Below are 23,231 nucleotides of genomic sequence, written 5' to 3'. Positions count from 1 at the left end.
AGGCCATGAACATTACTCTTCTTAAGGTAGTCTGTATGAAAAATGCATAAGCATATCAGACAACCTTTAGTGTGCTGAGCAGAGATGGATAGGGTTTGTCTAGCTTAGACAAAACATTATATCCTTTGGCCTTCCAGCACTCCTATGATGTGAACTGAATAAGTACAGCTTACCACAGTTGCAAGTGCACCATTTAGTTTATGTTTGCCTAATCTTGGTAAAAAAAATCTATACAAAGGGCAAGGCGAGGGGGGTGGATGTAGCTAAGTAATCACCTTTCAAAGTTTTCTCTTATGTGTTGATCTGTTTCACACCATATTTTTTAAAAGGCAACACACACCAAAATTAGGCAGAGGGATAGAATGTCCATAAATACAAAGAACCATGCACTAAATTCATGCACTTTATCCCAATGAAGGGTGGGAACAGCGCAGGATACAGACAGCTGCACTTAATTTCTAGCATCATTGCAGGACAATGCAATATGTTGCAACTATAAAAACCAAGCAATTGTAGCTCCCAGCAGTGTGCATAAGTTCATGTAGGACAAGTGCAACACTGCAACAGCCCTCGGTTTCAAGCTACATGTTTTACCAACTGAAATGCTCAAAAACTGTGCATGCATTTTATTGCTCTGTAGATGCATGGCACACTAAGCATATTAGAATCAGATGAATCTTTCTGAATGATGACAGTGCACTATGATATATGCTTTCACACTTTTTGTTACTGTTTCAGTGCATAATTTAGAACTCAATGCATGCCACAATACAACTTTTTTTTTTCCAAAGTTGAAAGTGTTTTCAGGCCAAATATTTATAAGAAGTGCAAGATACAGTTCCATTAAGAATAACATTCCAATCTATTAGGGAAAAAAACTTTCCTTTTCTAAAGTTAAAAAACAAAAAATTCAAATTTCCGACTCAAATCCATGGTAAAAAAAAAAAGCTGAATGTTTTTTTTCCTGCTACGTATCTAAACTGTCTTTTTACAAGCAGGAAAAAGTTTTAAATTGGCAAACTTGCAAACTGTTCTAAAAGTCCTAGCCTTATCCACCCTGACCGCTTACCCAATTTCTTTGCAGGATACATTTATCACAATTAGTGAACGCTAAGTACCCATGGTCCATTTTTGAAGAATTTCGCACAGCTAATAAAGTGGCTGAATTTCACATGGCTGATCACATACTAGAGCGTGGAAACAATTCTCTGCACAAATGCACACCACTGAGTGCAATGTCAGCTTGACCATGCTGAATCAATGCTGTATGTGCCCACTCGTTCGAAGAAGTCACTTACCTTTCCCCCAACAGTGGTGGGCTTGGCAACTACTCCCGAGGTAGCTGCTACACCTGCACTAGATGTAGGCACTGCTGCAGGTGCCGCACGTACGGCTGGACCTTGAGGTGTCGTTGCTGGGTTCAGTCCCTGAGCCAACATGGCCAGATTGTGGGGCAAAGTCTGGCCCTGGGGTCTATTCAGGGGCTCCTGAGACCGCGCACCACAGTCAACATACTGCAAGAGAACACCATCAGCACAGGAAGCACAGCATGTGCAGCTCATTGTCACTAAAACAACAGACTAATCGATTACCTCTTTCAAGTGTTCAGGAAAGTCCTTGAAATGTGGAATGGACGCCAGGTGCTGGCAATACTGCGGGTAGTCTTTCAATCTGGGCCAAAGAGAATGGTGATGCTACTTGTAAATTGTGGTTGGGAAAAAAATTTCAAGCAGACATTTCATGTTTCCAAGCACTTTAAAGGACCCTAAAATAAATACTGCAGCAGTTTGTACTAAATAAATTTTACTTTTGGGCACACCATCGGAGCCAGTTATCAGTCAATGGATAGAATGAACAGAAATCTGCCTTCTTTTTTGTCTAAATACTAGATGTCATATTCCACCTGAACACTGTTCAGTTTAATGTCTGAAAGCTACACCCAGTACTTCCAAGTCATGAACGGCATGTGCATTATCAGCGTGGTATAGCATTCTTGAAAGGAAAGCAGCGAGTGCAGACTTTTCCAAGAAAAGGAACGGAAGCAAAGAAGATGATTATTGTTGTCGGACAAGATAAGCCCCAAAGGGTGTAAACTTTAAAAGTGTGGGAACACTTTCTAAAACTCCCTAATGTGTGCATACACACTCATGTGCAGCACAGCTGCCCCGAAAACCTGTAAAAGACAGAAGTATCAAATTGCATTCAAAACTTTGTGTACTTCAACATTTAAAACCATAAAATTTCTTCTGTCTTCTTTTCTGTGTGCCAATATATCACAAGTCCCGCTGGTATTGCTCAATTTGAACCACCTGTACCAAAACAGACAAGTTGGCATAATCTCCATTGGCCGCTGGATCAACTCCTCCTCAGTAGTACGACGTGGGTCCACACACAAAAACCGGCGGCCCAAAAATTTCAATGCGGGACGCCGCATCGGGTCAGCTATAGAAGGCTTTAGGCCTAGTTAAATACGCTCATTCGGACCGACTCCGCACGAGATGGCGGTGGTCGAACGCGCTAAGCCTAAACAGCCATTGCCCGGCCGTAGAGCAGCGCGTACCTCGAGGTAACGATCGGTCGGCGACAGAACGCACGAGCTTCGCATACTAGATGCATGAAGAAATGCGTCTCGTGTCGCGTCTAGCACGCTGCGATTACGTGCTCACCGCCGTCCGTCTCGTACAAAAGTACATGAGAGACCATCAAATTCGGCTGCCACCGTGACAGGGTTTCGAACTAACAAAAGGACAAGAAAAAAAAAAAAAAACTAACGCCGTCACAGCCAACTTAGTCCTCAAGCTTCTGAGGCTGGCATGGATGGAGCTAAGTCGTTACGCACATTTGCCAACCCGAATCCATCAGCGAACACAAAGAGGGTTACTGATGACAAGAGATGCACGCTTACACGATTGGAACAAGGGCTGCCCGTCCACAATGGACAGTTTCCGCCGCTGACTTACCACCTCGTGTCACGCCGTGGAAGAAGGTGCTCACTGGAACCGCCAACCCAATTCCAATAATGAACAATACAGGTCGACACAATCCACAGAGCAAAACGGCCGCTAAGAACGCCAAAACGCCGAAGACCGATACCCCTTTCCGACGAGTGCTCCCTATGCATTGCCATAATAACAGCAAGTCTATTGCGAGCGCGCGCGAGCACCTGCTCGAATCACCAAGACAACGGCAGCACGTGCGTTCTGCGCCCGCGTGCAACACTGCAGAAAGCCAGTTTTCACACTCCCCGATGGAAACTCACACGGTGCGAAACGTACAGAAAGAGGATGAGGCATTGTTCTCGAGGCAGACGCCGTCTATTAGGGAATAATGTGGTAGACGGTGAAAGTGGTAAGGATACAACCCGAAAATAGGTAGCTCACACAGCCTCTGAAAACGCTACATCTGTGCCGAGCTATTTAAAATGTAAACAGCACACAACGATGTGTAGACACAGTGCAAGCATTTTAAACGTGAAAATCTGGCGCGGCCATTTTCGGTGATTATTTCGCGAGAATCGTTTGCTACGAAGCATATGGGCGATGGCGCTCTTGGCACTGGGAGAAAAGCGGGCATGGCAAAGCGCCGGAAACTGTCGGATGTGTCCGCTGCCGAATATCGCGAAAGTAAACTATCTCCGAAAGTGATCGCCCGAAAATACAGTCTTTTGGCTCCGGACCACCGTGCGAGGCCACTCAGAACCATACGGTTGTGATTACGATCTGCTGTTCGCACGACGCCGTTTGCGCCCCGTCTCGACCGATACGCGCCCGGAAGCACGCATGCGGAAATATCACCAGATAGCAAAAGCACAGCCACTGTCGTAAAACAATCTGGGATTTTAACGTGCTAAAACCACGGTGCGATTGTGAGGCACGCCGTAGTGGGAGACTACGAATTAATTTTGACCACCTGGGGTTCCGTTACGTGCACCCTATCGCACGGTACACGGACGTTCTAGCACTTCGCCTCCATCGAAATGCGGGTGCCCCGGCCGCGCCCTCGGGCTCAGCAGCGCAACGCCATAGCCACGGCGAATACCCATATGCGAGCCGGCATGGGACTGCTTTGGACAGGATGGCATGGAGTCAGAAAGAAACAAGTGTCATCCAAAAGGGCTCACCCCCTAAAACATGGGACCCCTGTTCCCCTACTTTCACGGAGGAACTATATCTCACAGGTAGTGGGACTATGACTTGTATCTTCATGTTGTTTGGATCTAATCATTCTGTGCGATGATTCATAGGGGCAAAACTGGAGGGTTGCAGGATGAAAAAACTATCCTTCCCTTAGAACTTTGATGGACTACTCGGAATAATGCAGTTTCTTTTTTCCACAACACTCGTCAAACAACTGCACAGGGCCTGTGTTTTGCAACAGTCCATTTCATTATTCTCACCCGGTGCATCCAGTGGCCAATCCTGGTGGTGTCCGAGCCACATTTGAGCCAAGACAGTTTTAGCTTGTCCATGTAGGTATTGCACTTTACGGAATAATGGGTCACTAGGGGTGCAAATGGCAGTAGCATTATCAGTACAGTTAATTTCCTGCCGCCCTCCATGCCATTAACCTCCCCTCCCATACCAGCTAAGGCTCCTGAGTGACAAAGGGGAGAAAGAATGGAAAATGAAATGGACCATTATGAAATACGGCCCTAGCACTGCCAGACACTGTCACTATGCGGAGATAAGCTACTTAATGCCGATTCAAGCATTCAGAAAAATTACCAGTTAGCAAAAGCACACACACACAGGCTTTTCCTACACAGCATTCACCATATCACAAAATGAATATGTGGCTGCTTCACGCTGTCGATGACTAATCACCAGAGTTGTGGTACACACTCCAGTTGTGGGTGGCAGACACAGGTTGCAGTGCACTGCCTCTCCACCAATCACTGATATCTAATCGAGTGCGTAGCTACACACTTTAAAAAAGTTGGCAACAACATGTTTGCAACTGCAAGCAAAAAGTAACTGCTGCAGGTGCAACATGTTATGGTGCAGCACTTCACCATATGTTCTTAAAGCAATGGCGATAATGAAGCATCAATGACTGCATAGACCACGGCTAATAACTAACAATTCTATTAAAGTGCCATTTCTTTTTGCACTTTGTCAGTGGTCCAAGCAGTCGTCCGCATTATCACCAGCATCGGCTGGTTGTGAACAGCAGATGATAACCTTGCATTATATCAGCTCACGTTCGGCACTAAGACCACAGTATTTAAAAAAAAAAAAAAAAAAAAAAAACGCCTCCCTACCCATTCTCTACGGACATCACAATACTCCATGAACCAGTCGCATACCATTCATTGCTTTCACAAGGTTAATACAAATTTCATGCTCGTAGCCATGAGCACAAGAAAGTAAGGCACTAAGTTACTGTTCAGTTTGCAGTGCGGCTATGTATTTTAAACTAAATTTAACTGAATATGCCAAGCCAAGTGACAAGGAATGCTGGGCTGGCAGAAATAATGCACCAACAGTAGCAAATTTTCTGAGTTATATGGCAAGAGATGGTCTTCAGTTATGCTATAGAGTGACAGATCAAGAATAGGGTGGCAAATGTCTCTCGAAGGAAACATGCATGGAGGGACAAAAAATTTGCATTGCTTCACTTTTCCTTCCTGCTCCTTGCCGTCCCTATCCCTACCTTTGCTTTGGTCAGGCATTGCCATGGCACAAAGTTTTGCACCGCAGGAAAGGGTGGGCTTGCTTCAAGTCCATGGGATGTGAATTATACCAAACTATGTAAAAGGGTTAACTTCGCATTTTTTGGCTATTCTTGCCAATTGCAGCATCCAGCTCACCCTTCACGTTTTTCATGATACAAGTCTTTAATACAGAAAGGTTTGCGTTATTAGACTAGCCATTTTTCACAGCCGCTCTCCATGGCAAAGCACCTTTTCTTGCTTCAGTGTTGAGCACAAGCTCTGCTAGAAATCCAAGGGCACTTCCCATCACTGGTGCATGCCAAGGGGGATCAGTCTGTTCTGGTTCAACACTAATCTTTGGCCCACAATGGCTGCATTTTGCACATTTTATCTCTAAACCTAGCATGTGAGAGCTACACATGACGCTAAACAGCAACACTGAAGTCACCTTGGTGCCTTGATAATTGTAAGAACAGACAGCTCAGAAATTGTACATTAAATTCTGAAACATCCTGCACGTGGAAACATGCTCGAAAAACTGGTGCAGAGAAGTTTGTTTTCAACTGACACTTTCCAATTTGGAAACTAAGCTCTCAATACGAGATTTGACCAACTGCTTGAGACTGACGAGCACAATTCAACATATACTCTCTTTGCCGGCATGGTTTATAAGGAAACTATTTTCTCAGCATGCACATGGTCCGAGAGCAGGCACAGCACAATTCTGTTGTAGAGCCTCTTAAATTCATGACCTGCGACTGAGTGCAGTAGCAGAACTCGCATACCTAATGGTTCCCGGTATAGTTACATGACAAAAGCATGGAGCTGTATAAAGCCGCTTCTACAGATCTATTTTCAACAGATGTTGCGTGGAAGGCGCGCTTTGAGCAAGAAAAAATAGAAAAAGAAACTAAGGCATGTCAACAAGATCACGCTCTAGGACATGCACAACTGAACTATTGTTTTGAAGACCTCCACTGGTTTGTTTGCTTCTAATGTGCACAATCTCTCCTGCATAACTATGAAATGGGACATGTCACAGCTGTTTAAATTACAGAGAGAGAATTTGCACTTCTGAACATGCAGCACTGCAAGGAAGTCCTGTCCCATGGAACATTGCAGCATCCTCCTGGTCAATGTCCGATTTCTCGGACTCCCTAGGGTGCACGAAAACGTCCGAAAAAGTCTGTGCCAGTCAGTCAGTCAGTGCCATTGCTGACAGCGGCTAATTCTTTCAAATATGGCACCAACAGCAAGAACCTTAATAGCAAACGTCGAAGCAGCTAGGCTTCACGTTGCCGCGGTGGTGGCTACGGCTGCCAGCGTTTCTGTATGCGAGAGCGCTGGTTTGAGGCAGCAAGGTAATCGTAACGGTGGTGTTGGGTTTGATCAATGCCGTTTCGGACCTGTGGTGGCGGCAAAAAGTAAGGAAAATCGGACGGCAAAGGGCTCTTGCGTCCGCAATTTCAGACGTTGTTATAGATTGACTTTATGGGGTACATGGTGCCGCGAAGCCGTCCGCATTATTGGGCATGCCCCAAAAATCGGGCGTCCGAAAAATCTGCCGTCCACTGTACACTGGCAACATCTCCAGCCGACGTCACGGCGTCAATGACAATTTGTTACGATTCCTCTCTTTTACTGGAGCCTGCATTTAGGAGACTTTCGTTCCCTTTCAATAAAATGACAGCTAATTTTCCCTGATAGAAGCACAAATTCCCCGAGTTTTCGCCGAGTATTTTCAAACTATTAAAAATCCCTGAGGATTCCCGGCTTTCCCTGTTGGTACACACCCAGAGTACTTTTCAGGTTTGCACGTTTCTGTCATTACATATCATGTTATGAAGTGCTGTTATAAAAAGCCCAAATGAAGCATTTGGAACAAACAAGTAGTTCCTTTGCATTCTCAGGACTTTTCAGAGAGTGTGAATGATCGCTGTAAGCCTGTAAAAGATACATAAGTGGCATAGCCTGCTCCACTACGCAAGTTCTCATGGATTATGCCTTATACTATGTCTGCAGGGGTGAAAATTTATCATACTTTTGCTCCAATTTTTTGTTTAATTGGGTGGAGACGTTTTTAAATATTAGAAAAATATTCACATTTACGAATAGTAACTATTGAATTAGAAGTCAAATAGAACACTATCCAATTAATTTTTTGCAAGTTTTGAATATTCACACACTGCTAGTAACTTAAGCAAGATCCTAAACATAAAATGCAGCCTGAATAGGAAGTCAAAGTTGCTGTGCAAAGTATTGTGTTACTAAATGACAATCGTTTAGAAGTATGAAGACAAAGGTTAGAGCTGGGGGCCTATTTTGTAATGTTGAATTCCAATGCCAGATCGCGAGTGCTCGGCCGAATCACAAACGGAACACATTGCTCTGACTGAAATTGATTAATTATGGGGTGTTACGTGCAAAAACCACTTTCTGATTATGAGGCACGCCATAGTGGAGGACTTCGGAAATTTCGACCACCTGGGGTTCTTTAACGTGCACCTAAATCTAAGTACATGGGTGTTTTCGCATTTCGCCCCCATCGAAATGCGGCCGCCGTGGCCGGGATTCGATCCCGCGACTTCGTGCTCAGCAGCCAAACACCATAGCAACTGAGCAACCACGGCGGGTCCAACCGAGATTGCTCTCACCAAATCTGCAAATGGAATGCGTGCCTTCCTGCGGGGGCATTTAGTACAGGAAAATCAAGTGAGAGTGCACTACGCTAGAGGTGGAATAGAGAGAGAACAAGTGCTTGGTGGTGCAACCCAAAACCCCGTTTCAAAGGGGGGCACTTATAGCATTCATCCATCTATCCGGATCATCCCAGCATTCCATGTGTCACTGTTAGCAGGAAGAAATGTTAGATGTCACTATCTAGGAGAAGAAACAAAATCGCAAGGCGCAACACAGCATCCATGTTTTCCATGTCGTCCATAACAGCCTGCGACTGGAAACAGGCGACCTTGACAGGAAGCAGAGGCAGGTGAAGGAAATATGTCACGTGGAGTTCCGGTCAAATCTGCAGATTTCCAGTCAGAACTACAGACTTAAATCTACAGACTTCCGGTCAAATACACTGAGCTCTCACTTGAGTGAACTTCAAGGGACCCAAGGAAATAGTACACTTAACTGAAAGTTCACTAAATTGAATATTCACTAGAACATGGAGGAGCATAGGCCACAGCAGACATCCGAGTCAAAAGTGTGAAATGCAGTTTATAGAGTTATGTACATCAATATATGCGAAGTGCATAAAAGAACTGGTACGTTGCTGCCTATCTCATTTCGAAAAATATTATATATATATATATATATATATATATAATTTTAAGTTGCACTGGTGCTCTTAAAAGTGCAAGAAGTAACAAAGCTGTCCAGAGAGTCTACATTTTTGTGCATTTCCTCTGGCACAGCATGTTCCTGAGACATGAAGTCTCGCAACTTTCCAAGACACCCTACAGCATCGGCTAAGATTACAGGATTTGAATCTGCCTCTGACATTACATCTTCCTCGATGTACTGTTCTTCGCCAGGACGAACACTGGAAACAATTTCCAGGTCTGATAATTCAGCACAGTTAACGAGCTCACAGTCACATTGCATATAGCCACCGCTGGAGGGGCGATTTGGGGCTGGTGGGCATTGGCGACGCCAGCGCTGCAGAATGCAAAACTTCATTGAACGAATTTTAAAAATGTGCCCGAGTCCACTGATCAAGTTCATTCAACTGAAATATTCACTGTTGAGAAATTCCTTTAACTGAAAAGATTTTTGCATAAAATGCATAGAAAAACAACTGGGGATTTTCTAAAAGTTTGTTATTTTGAATTATTCAGTAAACCGACATTTGCACAACTGAGAATTCACTGTATAAGTCCATTCGATTCACCTGCACCAGTGAGAACCAGTTCACAGTGGTTAATGAGAAGTTCAGAATTGTGCAGTTCGATTTCTGCGATGCGCGCACAGTGTGATACTTGAAGCAAATGCCAAGGTGCAGACGTGGTACAGGCATTACCTTATGTCTGGCTAACATGCACAGAATGCGTACGTTTGAGAGGTCCTGAAATGGAGGTATGATAGGCTACTGGGGCGTAAATACACACCACACTTGCATAGGCACTTCAGACATGCAAGCGGGGTTTTAATGGTGCTGGTGCCCATGTGCTGCGTCGTCTGCTGCATTGCTGCTTCACGCCTGTACGCCTGTGCTAAGTCAGCACCGACAATGGAGTGGGTGCAGCAAAATCAAGAACCAGCCGTGCAACTTTCCTGCACATTTTGAAACAAACAGTGTGGTTCAGCGGGTGCCATTGCTGCATCGCTGGAACGAATGGCAGGGTGCAGCCCCTGTGAAATGCTCCATGTGGAGCAGGCGAATCGAACATACCAACAATATTTATTGGAACCTAGGCCGATAGCTTTCTTCAAATAAGCATATCCCAATCTCTAGGGTCAGCTTTGAGTCGAGGATTTTTAAAAACGGGGCCAGTTTGTAACCGAATATGATAAATATGCTGCATAGCTACCACCATTTAGAAAAGTAAGTATCGCAGCCGCTATAGCCATGCCAGTAGCCAAGTGAAGTACGCGAGCGATGTCGCTATTTTGACTTGTGTCATGTCTGTGTGCGACAACTCTATGCGTGCGGCGGGGCCCATAGCGTGGCGTGGCCCATAGCGTGGCGTGGCCGTTATCGTAATGGCACTAAGCAGACAATGCCACTATAGTGCCGTTTTCAAATTGCGCTAGCCGCAGAGGCAATGTCAAACGTTCAAGCCAGGCAGGAATTTGGCATCGATGAGAAAAACGTCCTGTCGTTTGAGAGGGCAATGGGGGATGCCTTTAGAGTGTGCCACAACGAGATGACAGCCATAAGGAAAATAAGTGCGCGATAACAGAGAGGAGCTGTTCACCAAGATTGCGCCGCGTTTCGATGCGTGCGAGCCGTGCCACACTGTGTGCATACGGACGCGAGCTTAAGCGCGTCCGCAAGCACGCGTGTGGTCTGGGCTAGCAGCGATGATAACGTAGAGCAAGCTAGCATGTTCATATTAAATAAATGCCATTTTAATTTTGTGAACGCTGTCTTCACTTTTTTTGTTCAGCCTACATTCGAGGTAAGTTTTTAAAAAAATTTTTCTGGCTTCGGACATTCGGGGGTCGGCTTAGAATCAGGCCCGGCCTAGATTTGAGTAAATATGGTATACAGATCGCTCTGTGGAGTGATCCGGAATCGTCGGCTGGTCCCAATCTGCATTTGGAACACACAACTTGCGCTCCCATTCTGCCATTGCAATAAAACTGCTCCATACAGAGCAGAAAAACTTTATCCTGTAATTCAACATAGGTGTCCACCTAGTGGACATGTCCATGTCGTCTGCTGCTAAAGTGCTGATTGGCTGGGGTGCTTGTGTCCTGATGCGTAACCAAGCCTAGCCAAAGAGAGCTCCAGTAGCAGATGAAATGGTTATGTCCATTATGTGAAAAATTGCACAATAGCCCCCTGATACATACATAAAAAGGCAAAAAGTCACAAAATCAAGTCCAACCTTGTTTTGAACCTGTCCAGTGCAGTGATGCCAAAGTAGTACATCTTCGTGCCAAATGGCTTGCGAAGAGCATCCAGCACATAGCGGAGGGCCAGTCCCAGAGCCATGTACCTGAAAGGAATGCCTGTCAGAGCCTCCCAATATCTCCATGAAAACTGAAATGGACAATGTCTTTCTCAGTCCCTTACGTTACAAGACTCTGTTCAATGATGCCTCCAAATAGCTGCGCTGTTATAATGAGTTCTTTTTCAGGATACTGTGGAAAGAACCTGTACTCTTCAAAGAGGTTCTTGATCATACAGTTGAACACATCCTGTAAAAGAGAATGGCATAACACAAACACCTGTACTTACTTCCGGAAAGGAATCGACCAGACAAGGAACACTGCTCACCCTCTCAGACTTGATGGGAGACTCTTGAAAACGTTTCAGCATGTCCAAAACTTCAGCAATGGACAATGTGGGATGTGGAGGATGGTTGTAAATTCGCTGAAAATATCCATTAGCTTCATCTTCAATTTCTTTTGACACAGGCTGGTTCATTTCAGGCAGGATGCTTGCTACATCTAAAGAGAGAAAAATGCAAATAATTGAACTACCAGTAAAAGACAAAAATGAGACAAAATTTACGAATTTCAACAATCCAATATACTAGGAACAGTTACTCAATTGGCCAGCTGGATAGCAATTCATTCACTATATGTACAATCCATATGCTCTTGAAATTGACAGAACTAACCAAATGTTTGGTTCACTTGAGCATTACTACACTCACTCTTTTATGTATTGCAGCACAAAAGTAACTGGAATGTCAATGCATTTCGACAGATACTTTGAAAATTCATACCGTATTTACACGATTGTAAGTCGACCCCTTTTTTAAAATTTGAAAGTCTGAAGTTGGGGGGTCGACTTACAATCGAAACCAAAACATGGCCCCGCCAAAAAAAAAAAAGCGATACCAACGAGAGCTACAACGTAGTTACAATTTTGTGTTTGCTCTATGGTCCTACCCGTATCTTTTCGCTATCCCGCGTGTTTGTTTGCTTTTCGGAAGGGTTTTTCAACATTTTTGAGAGTCTTACAGTGCATGCAACACTCATGGGGGGTGTCGATAGTTGATGGAAGCGCCGCTGTTCCCATTTGCGGCGGCACCCTTAGAACGGCGGCGCTTGCGGGGAGTATCGGTAGTTCATGGAACAGCAGACACCGTTCGCGGGTTTCTCTTTCTCTGTTTAAAGGCACTGGCATTGGTTTGACCAACTTTTTGACGCGCTCCACTTGACTGCCGGCTACGGGCTACTTCTATGCTTCCCCAGTCGTCATGAGTGCTGCAGGCCCACTAATCTTTCGGCACTCGTTCACAGCAGCGTTCAAGAGGGCTGCCATCCTTTATGCCGAAGAAACAAATCACTGCGCTGCGGGCCGCAATTTCGATGTTTCTAAACGGGTGGTGCGAGAGTGGCGACTGCAGCGAAGCGAAATTTTCACCCTGTGGCGGCAAGTGAGAAATTTCCCACGTGCCGAAGTCTGGACGCTTTCCGGAGCTGTAGGCTAAGCTTGCGGCAGCGTCGCTGAAATGCGTGATCGGTCCCTGCCAGTGAAGTGTGACGTGGTCATGAAACAAGCCCGGACCTTCGCCTTAATTTTAAGGTTCTGCTCCGCTGTGAGTACGAGTGGCTGGCGGCAGAAGACTGCGAAATTACGCCAACCGGACCTGTCAAAAGAGCCTCCCTGACGGCTGCGGGTGGTTGGGTGCATTTGGCGTGGGCTGCTGTTCTGCAAGATGTCCTGGTGCGGTCGTTTGCCAAATTTGGAATTTCGCTGGACCACGACGCGCTGTGGGACCGCAGCAATGATGACGATGGCAGCACTAGTGAAGACGAGTAGTCCAGTGACCATGTCAGCTACTAATAAATTTTCGTTATCGAATGCGCCCTCGTTTTTTTTTTTTTCCGGTCAAGCGATATGGGGGGGTCGACTTACATTCGAGTCGACTTACAATCGTGTAAATACGGTATATCGAAACTGGCGTAGTCCTGAGTAATTATGTTAATTATTTAATTAAACATTTTGATTTCTCATAGTAGTAATGGCCACCTCATCAAGTAATTTAGATCAAAGGTTAGAACTGTGCTATCTGCCACAGGATATTTTTAGAAATTTGGTGCAGCTAAAGCAAACACTAAGAACCATTTTTGCTCCTGCACAACCATACATATATTCGATTTGCACCAAATCATTATCATCATCAGCATCAGCAGCAGCCGCCTCCGCTGCCACCGCCTATTTTTATGTTCACTGCAGGACCAAGGCCTTTCCTAGTGATTGCCAATTATCCCTGTCTTGCGCCTGCAAATTTCCGAATTTCACCACCAATTTTCTGCCATCCTCGAATGCACTTTTCTTACCTAGGCAGCCCATTCTTTAACTAATTGTCCACCGGTCATCTGCCCTACACATTACATGGCCTATCAAGCGAGATTTTTTTCTGGTATGTCAAATATTCGTATCCAGCCAAATATTAGAAAATTTTCAAAAACTAGTTTTCAAATCAAATATGAATATTAAAAGTACAATACTCATTGGTAGTTGAATTTTTCGAATATTTGCACACCCCTACTTGTATTCCAATTCCATCAATGGAAAGAGGCAGCAGAGTAAAGGTTAATTTCTTTGGTGCAGCTTCAACAATGGAGTATGAATGCACTGCTGCCTAGAAACACACGGGAAAGCTGTAAAACAAGGCTAGTAATACAGTACTCTCAAGCAAGCCCAAGGAATGCAAACTGGATTGAATTGGCTTTGTCTGCGTCTGGAGCTAGTTGTCAGATCCCACCAAAAAGTTCCCTTGCTGTGTACTCAGGTGAAAATATCGCACTTAAACACTTTGTTGGGTGCTGAAAGATTCAGGGAAGTAGAATTTTAACAAAATAGCACAAGTGGCACAGTAGGACTAGCACTGCACCATTCCTCAGTGGTAAACAAGCATTCTGTACTGAAATACAAACCAGGAAGGATAGTAAAAGGCATACGAACAAGGAATGTAGACATGTAGCACAAACAACCACTGTAGTGCCAAAGTGGGGAAAAAAATATGGTCGGACAGACCTTAAAGATCGCATGTACACAGCAACAGTATGCTCTGTCATGACTGAAAGTTGAGCAAGGTGGCAGGAATTCGTAGCACTAGAAAGCAGGTGTGCAAACACCTGCCTTTCAGTACAGCATTTAATTACACAAAGATCCTCTAAAACTGCACAAACTTCCAGCAAGCTGCACATCTTGGAAAATAACTTCTGCTTGCATTGCTACCATTTATGCCTAAACTTATTACCAACTTCTCGATTTCTAACAGCCATCACAAAAATCACAGTAATGACAGGGACCTCCAATTTGAGTGCCTTTATGCTTACTGATATCACGTGCATCACAGGTGTACCACTTATATGCTGTTTCACAATTTGTTGGCAGCGAAGCCAAGACTACAAACCACAATATGACATTTAGAACTGCACACTAAAAGATAGTTTTGATTATAATCACCTGGTACTGCAAATTTCTTGTTGTACAGCTACTTATAAAGATACAGTAAAACCTCGTTAAACTTTACCCATTTAAACAGCAGTTTCGTTTTAAACATAGTAAAGACAAGTCCCCAACTCAGCAGCCACTGAACATAATGCGTTTTGTATTCACATAAACTGTACCAGCTTATTGAATACGTATTGGTTAACACAGTGTTTGCACTTTTTATAGCAGAATCATGGCGGTAGGTCGGCCAGGCAGAACGAACCTCAGAGATCAGAATGACCTCCAAGCACACGGAAGGCGCTTGGAAGGGTGAAGCCACACTAACATCAACATCATTTTGGTGCCAAGTCAGAGAGCGTTGTAGATGGCTGGTGGTGGCCTGTTTTATGGAGTCATGCAAGCCAGGACTCGCATCATACTGAAGCTCGGACAAAAACCAGGTGCACAGCATAAAAGAAAAATTGGAAATTGTTTGTGCTATCGAGCGTCGCACGAAGTCGGCGCTGACATGCGAGCGAAATCTACCGTTGACTACGGTGCGGTGCGTGGCATTTGGAATGTGAAGGAGATGCTTGGCAGTGCTGCTGGGACTGCGAAAAGATGTCTTCTATGATGTTCAACTTTTTGATGTTCGTCTTTTCGCTATCGTCGCCTTTGTTATTGCCAAAGTGTCGCCTAACGACAGTGATGAGAATGACAAAGAAAGTGACACCATGGGCGATTCAGGCTCAACTATGGCAGAAGCTACGCATTACGTCAGCCTCCTGCGAGTGTTTGCCGAGCTTAAGGGAGTTTGACACCGCTGTCATCGCTGCTAAGCATCAAACGAAACCAAACTGTTGTCGCATGAAATGAATTTAAATACTGCATGTTTTCTGCCCTTTTATCGCACTCTCTCAGAGTTCCGTTTTTTAACAGGTAAGTGGCCGATCTCATGCTATTTCGGTTAAGCAGTACTACCGTTTAATACATACCTTTTCCAAGCTCCGGCTAACTATGGTTTAACAAGGTTTCACTGTATATCCGAATGACCTCATTGGCATCTCACCGCTTATAAGCAAGTTTTTTTGTGCCAGATAATTAGCAAAGAAAAATTTGCGCATAGGATGATTAAAAGCTAATTTACACCTCAGAATTCAAGAGCAGTGGCACAATTTCATATAGTATAGAGTGCTGTGGAGAAATTCAAGGTTGTATTTCCCTTTTTATTGTCTGCTATCAACTTCAAAGACATGACAGTTATCTCTGATAGTACTGTACCTACTCGCATAATGATAGCACTTTTTTTTTTTAAATTGATGCAAATTCAGGGGTGTGATCATTAAGTGGATTAAATTTCCTGCGAAAAAAAAAAAAAAAATTCCTGCATTTGCTGCGGGATGACAACAGGTCAACAAACAGGTGGCTGCCGCTGTAACAGTGCGCGACACCGAAACAAAAATGGGGGCCGGCGGAGCAAGCCGAACGCGCGGAACATGATTTTTTTTTCCCTTTTTGCGATTACATTACATGCATTGAAGCAGTTTCTTCCCTATCCGTAATGAATAATATTGTTAATATCGACAAGTTTACGGCAATAACGTAGTCAAGTCCACTTTGAGGAGACAATGTGCTTAGCTGCCAGTGACATAGAAACACATGGCGCGTATACTGTGGAAGCTGCAGCATTTGTCTTCACTACTATCCTAATACGCATGTTTCCACTAAGGGTGGATGATTATCTTAGCTGTGTTACAAGCGTTGACGTATGAATAGGGTACACTTCTAACGTATCAGTGTAAAACGTGGCTACTATCGTTGCCGCTCGCGATTTGTTGCGTGCCCACAAGTGCAGATGAGAAGAATCGAAAGGTGCCTTTTTTATTGTTGTTGTTGACCACAACCATTATAAAGCCTACAAATAATAAAGCCAAGGCAAGTTTGGTTGTAGGTTTTTTTTTCTTCATGGAAGTGTGGAAAGTGATGAAAGGAATAAAATGGGGCATCTGCTTAAGAATGTTTGGTGTGTAGCATTCGACAGCATTCGACAGATGGTAAGCGAGATCATCATTAGCTAGACAAAAACAGTGCCGTAAAAACGTGTGTGTGGACATGTTAGAACTCATTGCAAACGAGCCAAGATTGTTGGAATCTGTTGTAACAGGTTATGAGACATGTATTTTTACCTATGATCCAGAAAGTAAGCGCCAGTCAATGGAGTGGAAGTCTCCAGGATCCACATGACCCAAAAAATTCAAGGCAATGTTAATTGTCTTCTTCGACATTAATGGAATTGTAATGATTGAGCGGGTTCCCAGTGCTCAGACTGTTAATCAACACTACTACATTGAAGTACTAAAAAGACTTCGTGAAAAAAATTAGGAAAAAAAGGTCACAGCTGTGGAGTGATGGATGGCTGCTGCGCCAGGAAAATGCACCCGCTCCCTCGGCCCTATCTGTCAAGCAGTTTCTGACCAGCAAGAACATTACTGTGATGGGGCATCCTCCTTATTCACCTGATTTGGCTCCATGCGACTTTGTTTTACTTCCTAAAGTTTAATCTTGCTTAAAGGAAACCCATTTCACCTCAGTTGAAGAGGTTCAGGCAAAAACGGAGAATCTCCTGAAGGGCCCTCCAAAAAACTCGTTCCAGAACTGTTACCAGCAATGGTAGCACCGAATGGAGAAGTGTGTGAATGCTGAAGGGGACTACTTTGAAGGTGATAATGTCACAGAGAACTGATTCAGTAAGTGCAATAAGTTATTGGACCAGTCTCGTTTTTTTTGTGTCACACCTCGTATTTTGCACAATTTCCATGCGCAAGCTGTAATGACTGATTAGCGCTTGCAGTGGCAAAGAACTCATGACTTCGTTTGCAGCGCAGCCGCATCATGTGTGATCTGAGAAATGGTTTTGGCTACCGTGCACACATCGATCACTTTTTCATGAATGGGCCGGTTGCCTACAGATCCTCCATCCATCACAATGTAGCCGGTGCTCTTCGTCTTCAACAGCTTTGCCCTGAGTCAAAACGAAACTACGGCTGCTATCGACATGATCATGGACGCGATCTTGTGGTTCTGAATGCACTCGGCCAATGCACACAACCGATGCATGCACCGAGTCAAAACGAAACTACCATTTGCTGCAAGAAGTGCGGACAAAACCACAGTCACTATTGACACGATCATAGATGGCAATTACACAGCTATGCAGGCACGTGGCTGATGTGGTAGGTAAATGCAAGAAAAGGCTTTAAAGGCACCAAGAGGGACAAAGAGTTCCAGCATTGCTGTCATTCACATACAATTTCTGCTGATGGCTATGGCAATGCAAACTTTGTCGATTTGTTTCGGTTGGACGCCAGAACCGTTTGCGGCGCTCCGCACTCGCCGAGCTCCAAGAGTTGTCCAAATTAGCCAATGTTAAGCTAAATATGTGCAAATTATTGAAAGTTTCATGGCATTAAATAACGGATACACCAGCTGGGACCAGCGATTAGGCCCAAATTATCTTATATTCTAAATTAACGAGGGCTGAATTAACAAAGCTTTACTGTATTGTGAGACAGAATAGTGAAAGTGGTGCGGCAGACCCATGCAGGCATAGGTCTCCATAAGCTTCATTGATGTGACTAATACCCCCGACACACGGGCAAAACTAAAGTCCTTTCCAGTAAACCCCTTTTGCTACTCTGAAGGACCCTTTTCAGAAAGGAGTTGCGTCGATGACACATGGCACCGCATGGAACTTCTTTAGGTAGTTCTCCAGATGAACGCCGCAAGAAAAATAGCGCTGGCTGTTAAAGCCACACGAGAGAAAACATTCTTAAAAAGCTGCGCATTTAATTACACTTAGCTACTGTAGAACCTAAAAATATATTTTTTTCATTGTTGATGGCTAATAATGCTTATAGTCGTTTATTTTATTCGCGTTTTTGCGTTGTTAGCAGCCATTTAACTTGGTCCAGCAACTATGTGCAGCCGGTGTTTTGCTGCGCATGCTGTTCATTCTGGTGATGCCCACGTTTCTGTCCTTTTTCACGTCTATGTCGTCCCTTCCTTTGTGCGCGCAGGCGTAACGCGTTTTATTCAATATGTTCTTCCAACAACTGTGGTTTCTTCTGGGTATTTCCTGCGGGCGATGATTGTGCAGTCTCCATCTCGCGACGTGAACACATCACATGCGCGCAGCAAACGACGACGACACTGCCGGAATTCAACATGGCGGCACTAGCGACGTTATGCGAGCGTTTGAGAGTATAGCTAGAGGAAGTCTTCACTATTTGACAAATTGTATTACCGCTAACAATTAAAACATTTTCGCAAGGTAAAAAAATACCTATGGGCACCGTAGTTGTGTGGCAGGTTTCCTTCTATTGACGAGTTGTGCACGCTGTGTGCGAGAGTAACTCCTTTTCCGCTCGAAAAGTAGTTGCACGATCTCCTTTCCCGAAAAGCAACTTTGCCGTAAAGGAGATACTCCTTTGTCGTGTGTCACTGCACTTGAACGCCTTTCTGGTAGATGTCCCCTTACCTAAAGGACTTTAGAGAGTGCCCGTGTGTCAGGGGTATAAGGTAGCTGTGAGCAGAGTTCTATGCAAATATTTTCAGTACATTATGAGCTGTGGGTGTAGTTTCAAGGTGAAATGCATGTCACCCACATAGCAGGCCCAGGTTCAAGTCCTGGGTAAGGCAAGATTCCTTTAGAAACCATAGTTGATACAGCAAGTGTGCAGCCCCCGCTGTATCCAAAAAAACATTAATGGCTACTCACTCAGGAACATGGATGCAGCGGTGTAATTTAGTTTAACATGCTCACATGAACATGCATATGCATACTCTGCCAGACAGCACCTTGCAACAGGCACTAAACACTCGCAAAGCTGCAAAACAAACTTGCCTCCAAGGCTGGGTACAACGTTGGAAAAGCTGGTTCCTTGAGCAGGAGGTGGTGGCCCCGCTGAACCAGCCGCACTTGGAGGTGCCCCGAAAAGCTTGGCTGGTGAGCCTGGAGTAGCGAATGAGCTGCCAAATAGTGGTGGTCCGCCTCCCACACCAAGCGGTGGGGCTTGTGCTGCAGCTGGGCCACTCATGGACAGGCTTCCCAAGGAGCTAAGGACTTCGAGCTGTTGCTGCTGTTGCTGCTGCTGTTGTTGCTGTTGTTGTTGCTGCTGCTGCAAAGTATGTATTTTCTCACATCAGAACAAAACAGGCACACCAAAACCAAGTACGCTCAAATGCTCATGTTCATATTATGCTGACGAACCAATTATTAAAGCTAGACTCATGCAAATGTCAATTTATTGATAGAGTGAACAGTAAGTTTGTGATTTCACAACAAATCAAGAAAAAAAAAAAAAAAAGGTGGCAGAGATGTCTACTTGCAAAGATGGAAACAGTTCCCTCTCTGGTATGAGATCATTTTTCAAGTGGTCTAACTCACATATTTTCATGCAAAAATGCAAGTTGAACATCTAAAGCAGCAGCAATACAGTGAACACATTTAGAGACTTTTGCTCAGTGCTGTGCTTCTATTTACTTGACATTCCACAGTAGTTGAGGCGATGGAAGTGTTTCACGTTTACCTCTAGCGTGCGTTTTTGATGCACCTCCCATGCACTTTGAGTGTGCATTGCAAGTAGTTTTGATTGTGTTGCGCAAATTCAGCTCTCTGTCTTGTGCTTACAAACCACTACTATAAGCCTCAGTTGTGCTCACAATCACACGGCTGATCACCAATGAGCTACTTGATGAGCTGAAAACTTCTTGCGATGGTTGCTCCCCACTAACGTGCCAGCAAGAGGCACATTTTCGTCGCAGCCATATTGCCTTGGCTGTTAAACTAACCAGCGCAGCATTGCCAGAAGTTGCCGGCCAATGCCTCCGTTACAAGATGCCTACTTTGTTTGTTCTCCCATATGAGCAGCAGTTCCTGCAGTTCAAGGGAGTTGCAAAGAGACTTCAATCGCAGCCGACCCAACTTTCAGGGGGCTTGGGAAGTTGCATTTTCTTTACAAGGCAACATTTTGCTTCAAAAAGAAACATTTACTTTAACTCAGATGCACAGAAACAGCATTTACATGCATTTTAAATGTCTGCATATTGTCGGCATCCCACACTTGTCACTTCTGTGATGTTAGCAGACTTGACAGTAACCTTGCAAGAAACAGTGATTTAGTTAACTATCAACTGTTCACTGCCATCTGCATTTGCAGCCAACACCGGTTGAGAGGAGAGGCTTGGAACCAAGTTCTTGGCTCCCGCAGCAGGCATCAAGGATGCAGTTATTACTGCAGCATAAGCTACGGTTTGGTGCCGAGTCAACCCTTCACAGACGCCCGATATAATGGGTAAATTTAATATTCCTGCAGGGACCCCCATTAGGTGTCATGAAAAATGAAACATACTAAACATGTAGGCCTGTGTTTACAAGGCAGTATTGACGGCAATGATGATTTGTGGTGGATACCCATTGTGCGAATTTCATTAAAGCCAGGCATGGTCTAGAAATTCCACATTAAATACATGCTTAAAGGGAACCTGAGCCACCTTTTATAGAAGTGGAGAAATACACTTTAAGATAAAATATGTTATTTTAGAAATACGCTGACGCAAAAAGTACTTCAACGCATTAGGCAAAAGCGGAGTTATTGGCAATCAAACATGTCCTTTATGCTGCTTACACTCCTTCAATGATCAGCACTGGAAGGCTACGGAGGAGCGGGGTGTGCCCACAATGCTCCGCCTACTGAATGTCACCATGGCACGCAGTTCAAATTTGATTTTGGATGTTCATGTAGATGCCACTACTTCAGATTTTGGCGCCTACAGCACACAAAACGTAACTCAAAAGTGGTCCTCAGCGAGCCACAGTGCGCTTAGCCAGTGGACCTGTGGCAGCACCCCATGGTGGTTGCGGTAGCTAGTAGCTATGCTACGTAGAAAACCACAGCTACATGCAACTGTGGTATGCCCAGCATGTGCTTTGTGCACAACAGGGCTTGACTGCGTGCTCGCGCACATATGCTCCAGCTTGATCATACTAAGTGGTGTGGGCCAGCTTTGTCCTTCACCAGATTGACCGATGGACAGACGGCACATCCAACATGCCTCTTTTGACGCGCTATCAATAAGCCTGCCAAGGCAGACTAACCGGAGTGGCCAGGAGTGAACACACGCAAGTGTGCATGTGATCTGACCTTAAGTCTCTTACGGTTCGAGCCTAGTTGAGCGTTCAAATCTAGTCGAAATTAGCAGGACCAAATGGCTACGACACCAATGAGCACAGTTAAATTCCTACGCGGGTGGCTGCGGCTGAGTGTGAGCAGACGATAGTCTGCTTCTTCCTGAAGTATATAATTATTACAGATTCAAAAGCAGATTTTTGCAAAGCCTGTTCATTTTTTCAGCCTGTTCATTAAACTGAGTCAATAAATATACAGTAACGGTAGGAAGAAGCACATTGATCCAAACACTTTTCTTGATTGATTGATGTCAGCTATTCGCCAATAGCAGCCACGTACGGGAATCCACTATATTATGAAATAAAGCATTCAGAAAAGAATGAGGAACACGCTTCTGTTAAAAAGGACATTTGAGAGAAAGGCAACCTTGTGCTCCGCTTGCGAGCTCTACGCAGCGCGTTTGGCTGCGATGTGCACAGGAGCATGTGCTATTTGCAGACCATTTTTTCAACAAGCCTGAGGAGTGGTTCAGGACTCCTTTTAACTTTATGAATCATAGAAGCATGACATGCAGCAAAATCCATATACAGTCAACTCCCAATAATTGAAAGTTGCTTAATTGGAATATTCAGTTAAATAGAAGTGAAGGACTGATCCCATCAGTTTTGCATGCAATCCTATAGAAAAAATTGCTCGATAATTCGAAGTTCAAAGGCCATAATATCGGTCAATTAGAAGCTATTTTTTAGTCAAGAGTCACGAGGCAACCATAATAATTGAATAAGATGCATGATTTTTCAAGTGCCAAAACAGCTCCGTGTACCACAATGGCATCATCGCCATCGCAGCTGTCCGCAGCACCTCAGCTCATTGAACAGCAAGATTGTTCAGTCAATGCTGGCAAGTCTTTTTCCTTATCTTCCATTCAGTGTGTCAGCTGTGCGTTAGGTTTATTCCTTATGTGGTTCAACGCTTAGGATTTTGAGTGTTGTTGTGACATCCGCCAAAGGCAACTCCTGGCTCCTATTGCACATGCTTGACCTAGAGACAAAAAGTTCAGGCCTTGAAAGAGGTTGACAAGGGAAGCACCACCAAGAAAAACATTGCAGAGAAGTACGACATTAAATTAACACTCTCTAAAACCATCAGGACAAGCGCTCGATACTGGATGCTTTAGAGAATCCCAAATTCAATATGTCTTAGAAGCGCGTGAACACCGGTGCCTACCTATAGTTAAAGAAGGCGCACTGCTGCTTTGGGTAAGAGAAGCATAGAGCAACAACTTTTCTCTCAATGGTGAGGTCATTGTGGTGAAAGCTTT

At 44.5% G+C, this 23,231-nt stretch overlaps 1 protein-coding gene across 4 annotated transcripts in view; it reads right to left on the bottom strand.

Moving 5' to 3' along the window:
* The window catches only part of Not1 (CCR4-NOT transcription complex subunit 1), a 108,717-nt gene that overhangs the window by 43,124 nt on the left and 42,362 nt on the right, over window positions 1-23,231 (bottom strand). For 3 of the 4 annotated variants that reach the window (XM_075673514.1, XM_075673513.1, XM_075673516.1), the window contains exons 16-21: window positions 19,627-19,900; window positions 11,604-11,776; window positions 11,400-11,524; window positions 11,212-11,322; window positions 1,593-1,671; window positions 1,299-1,514 (exon numbers count right to left, since the gene is read on the bottom strand). In XM_075673514.1, the coding sequence (XP_075529629.1) occupies window positions 1,299-1,514; window positions 1,593-1,671; window positions 11,212-11,322; window positions 11,400-11,524; window positions 11,604-11,776; window positions 19,627-19,900 (978 nt within the window). The remainder of the gene's footprint in view (window positions 1-1,298; window positions 1,515-1,592; window positions 1,672-11,211; window positions 11,323-11,399; window positions 11,525-11,603; window positions 11,777-19,626; window positions 19,901-23,231) is intronic. The other variant, XM_075673515.1, reaches the window with a different exon arrangement.

This window comes from Dermacentor variabilis, chromosome 1 (assembly GCF_050947875.1).
Source record: "Dermacentor variabilis isolate Ectoservices chromosome 1, ASM5094787v1, whole genome shotgun sequence".
Lineage (NCBI taxonomy): Eukaryota > Metazoa > Arthropoda > Arachnida > Ixodida > Ixodidae > Dermacentor > Dermacentor variabilis.
The sequence above is the reverse complement of the archived record's forward strand: the minus strand, read 5'-3'. Positions and strand labels throughout refer to the sequence as shown.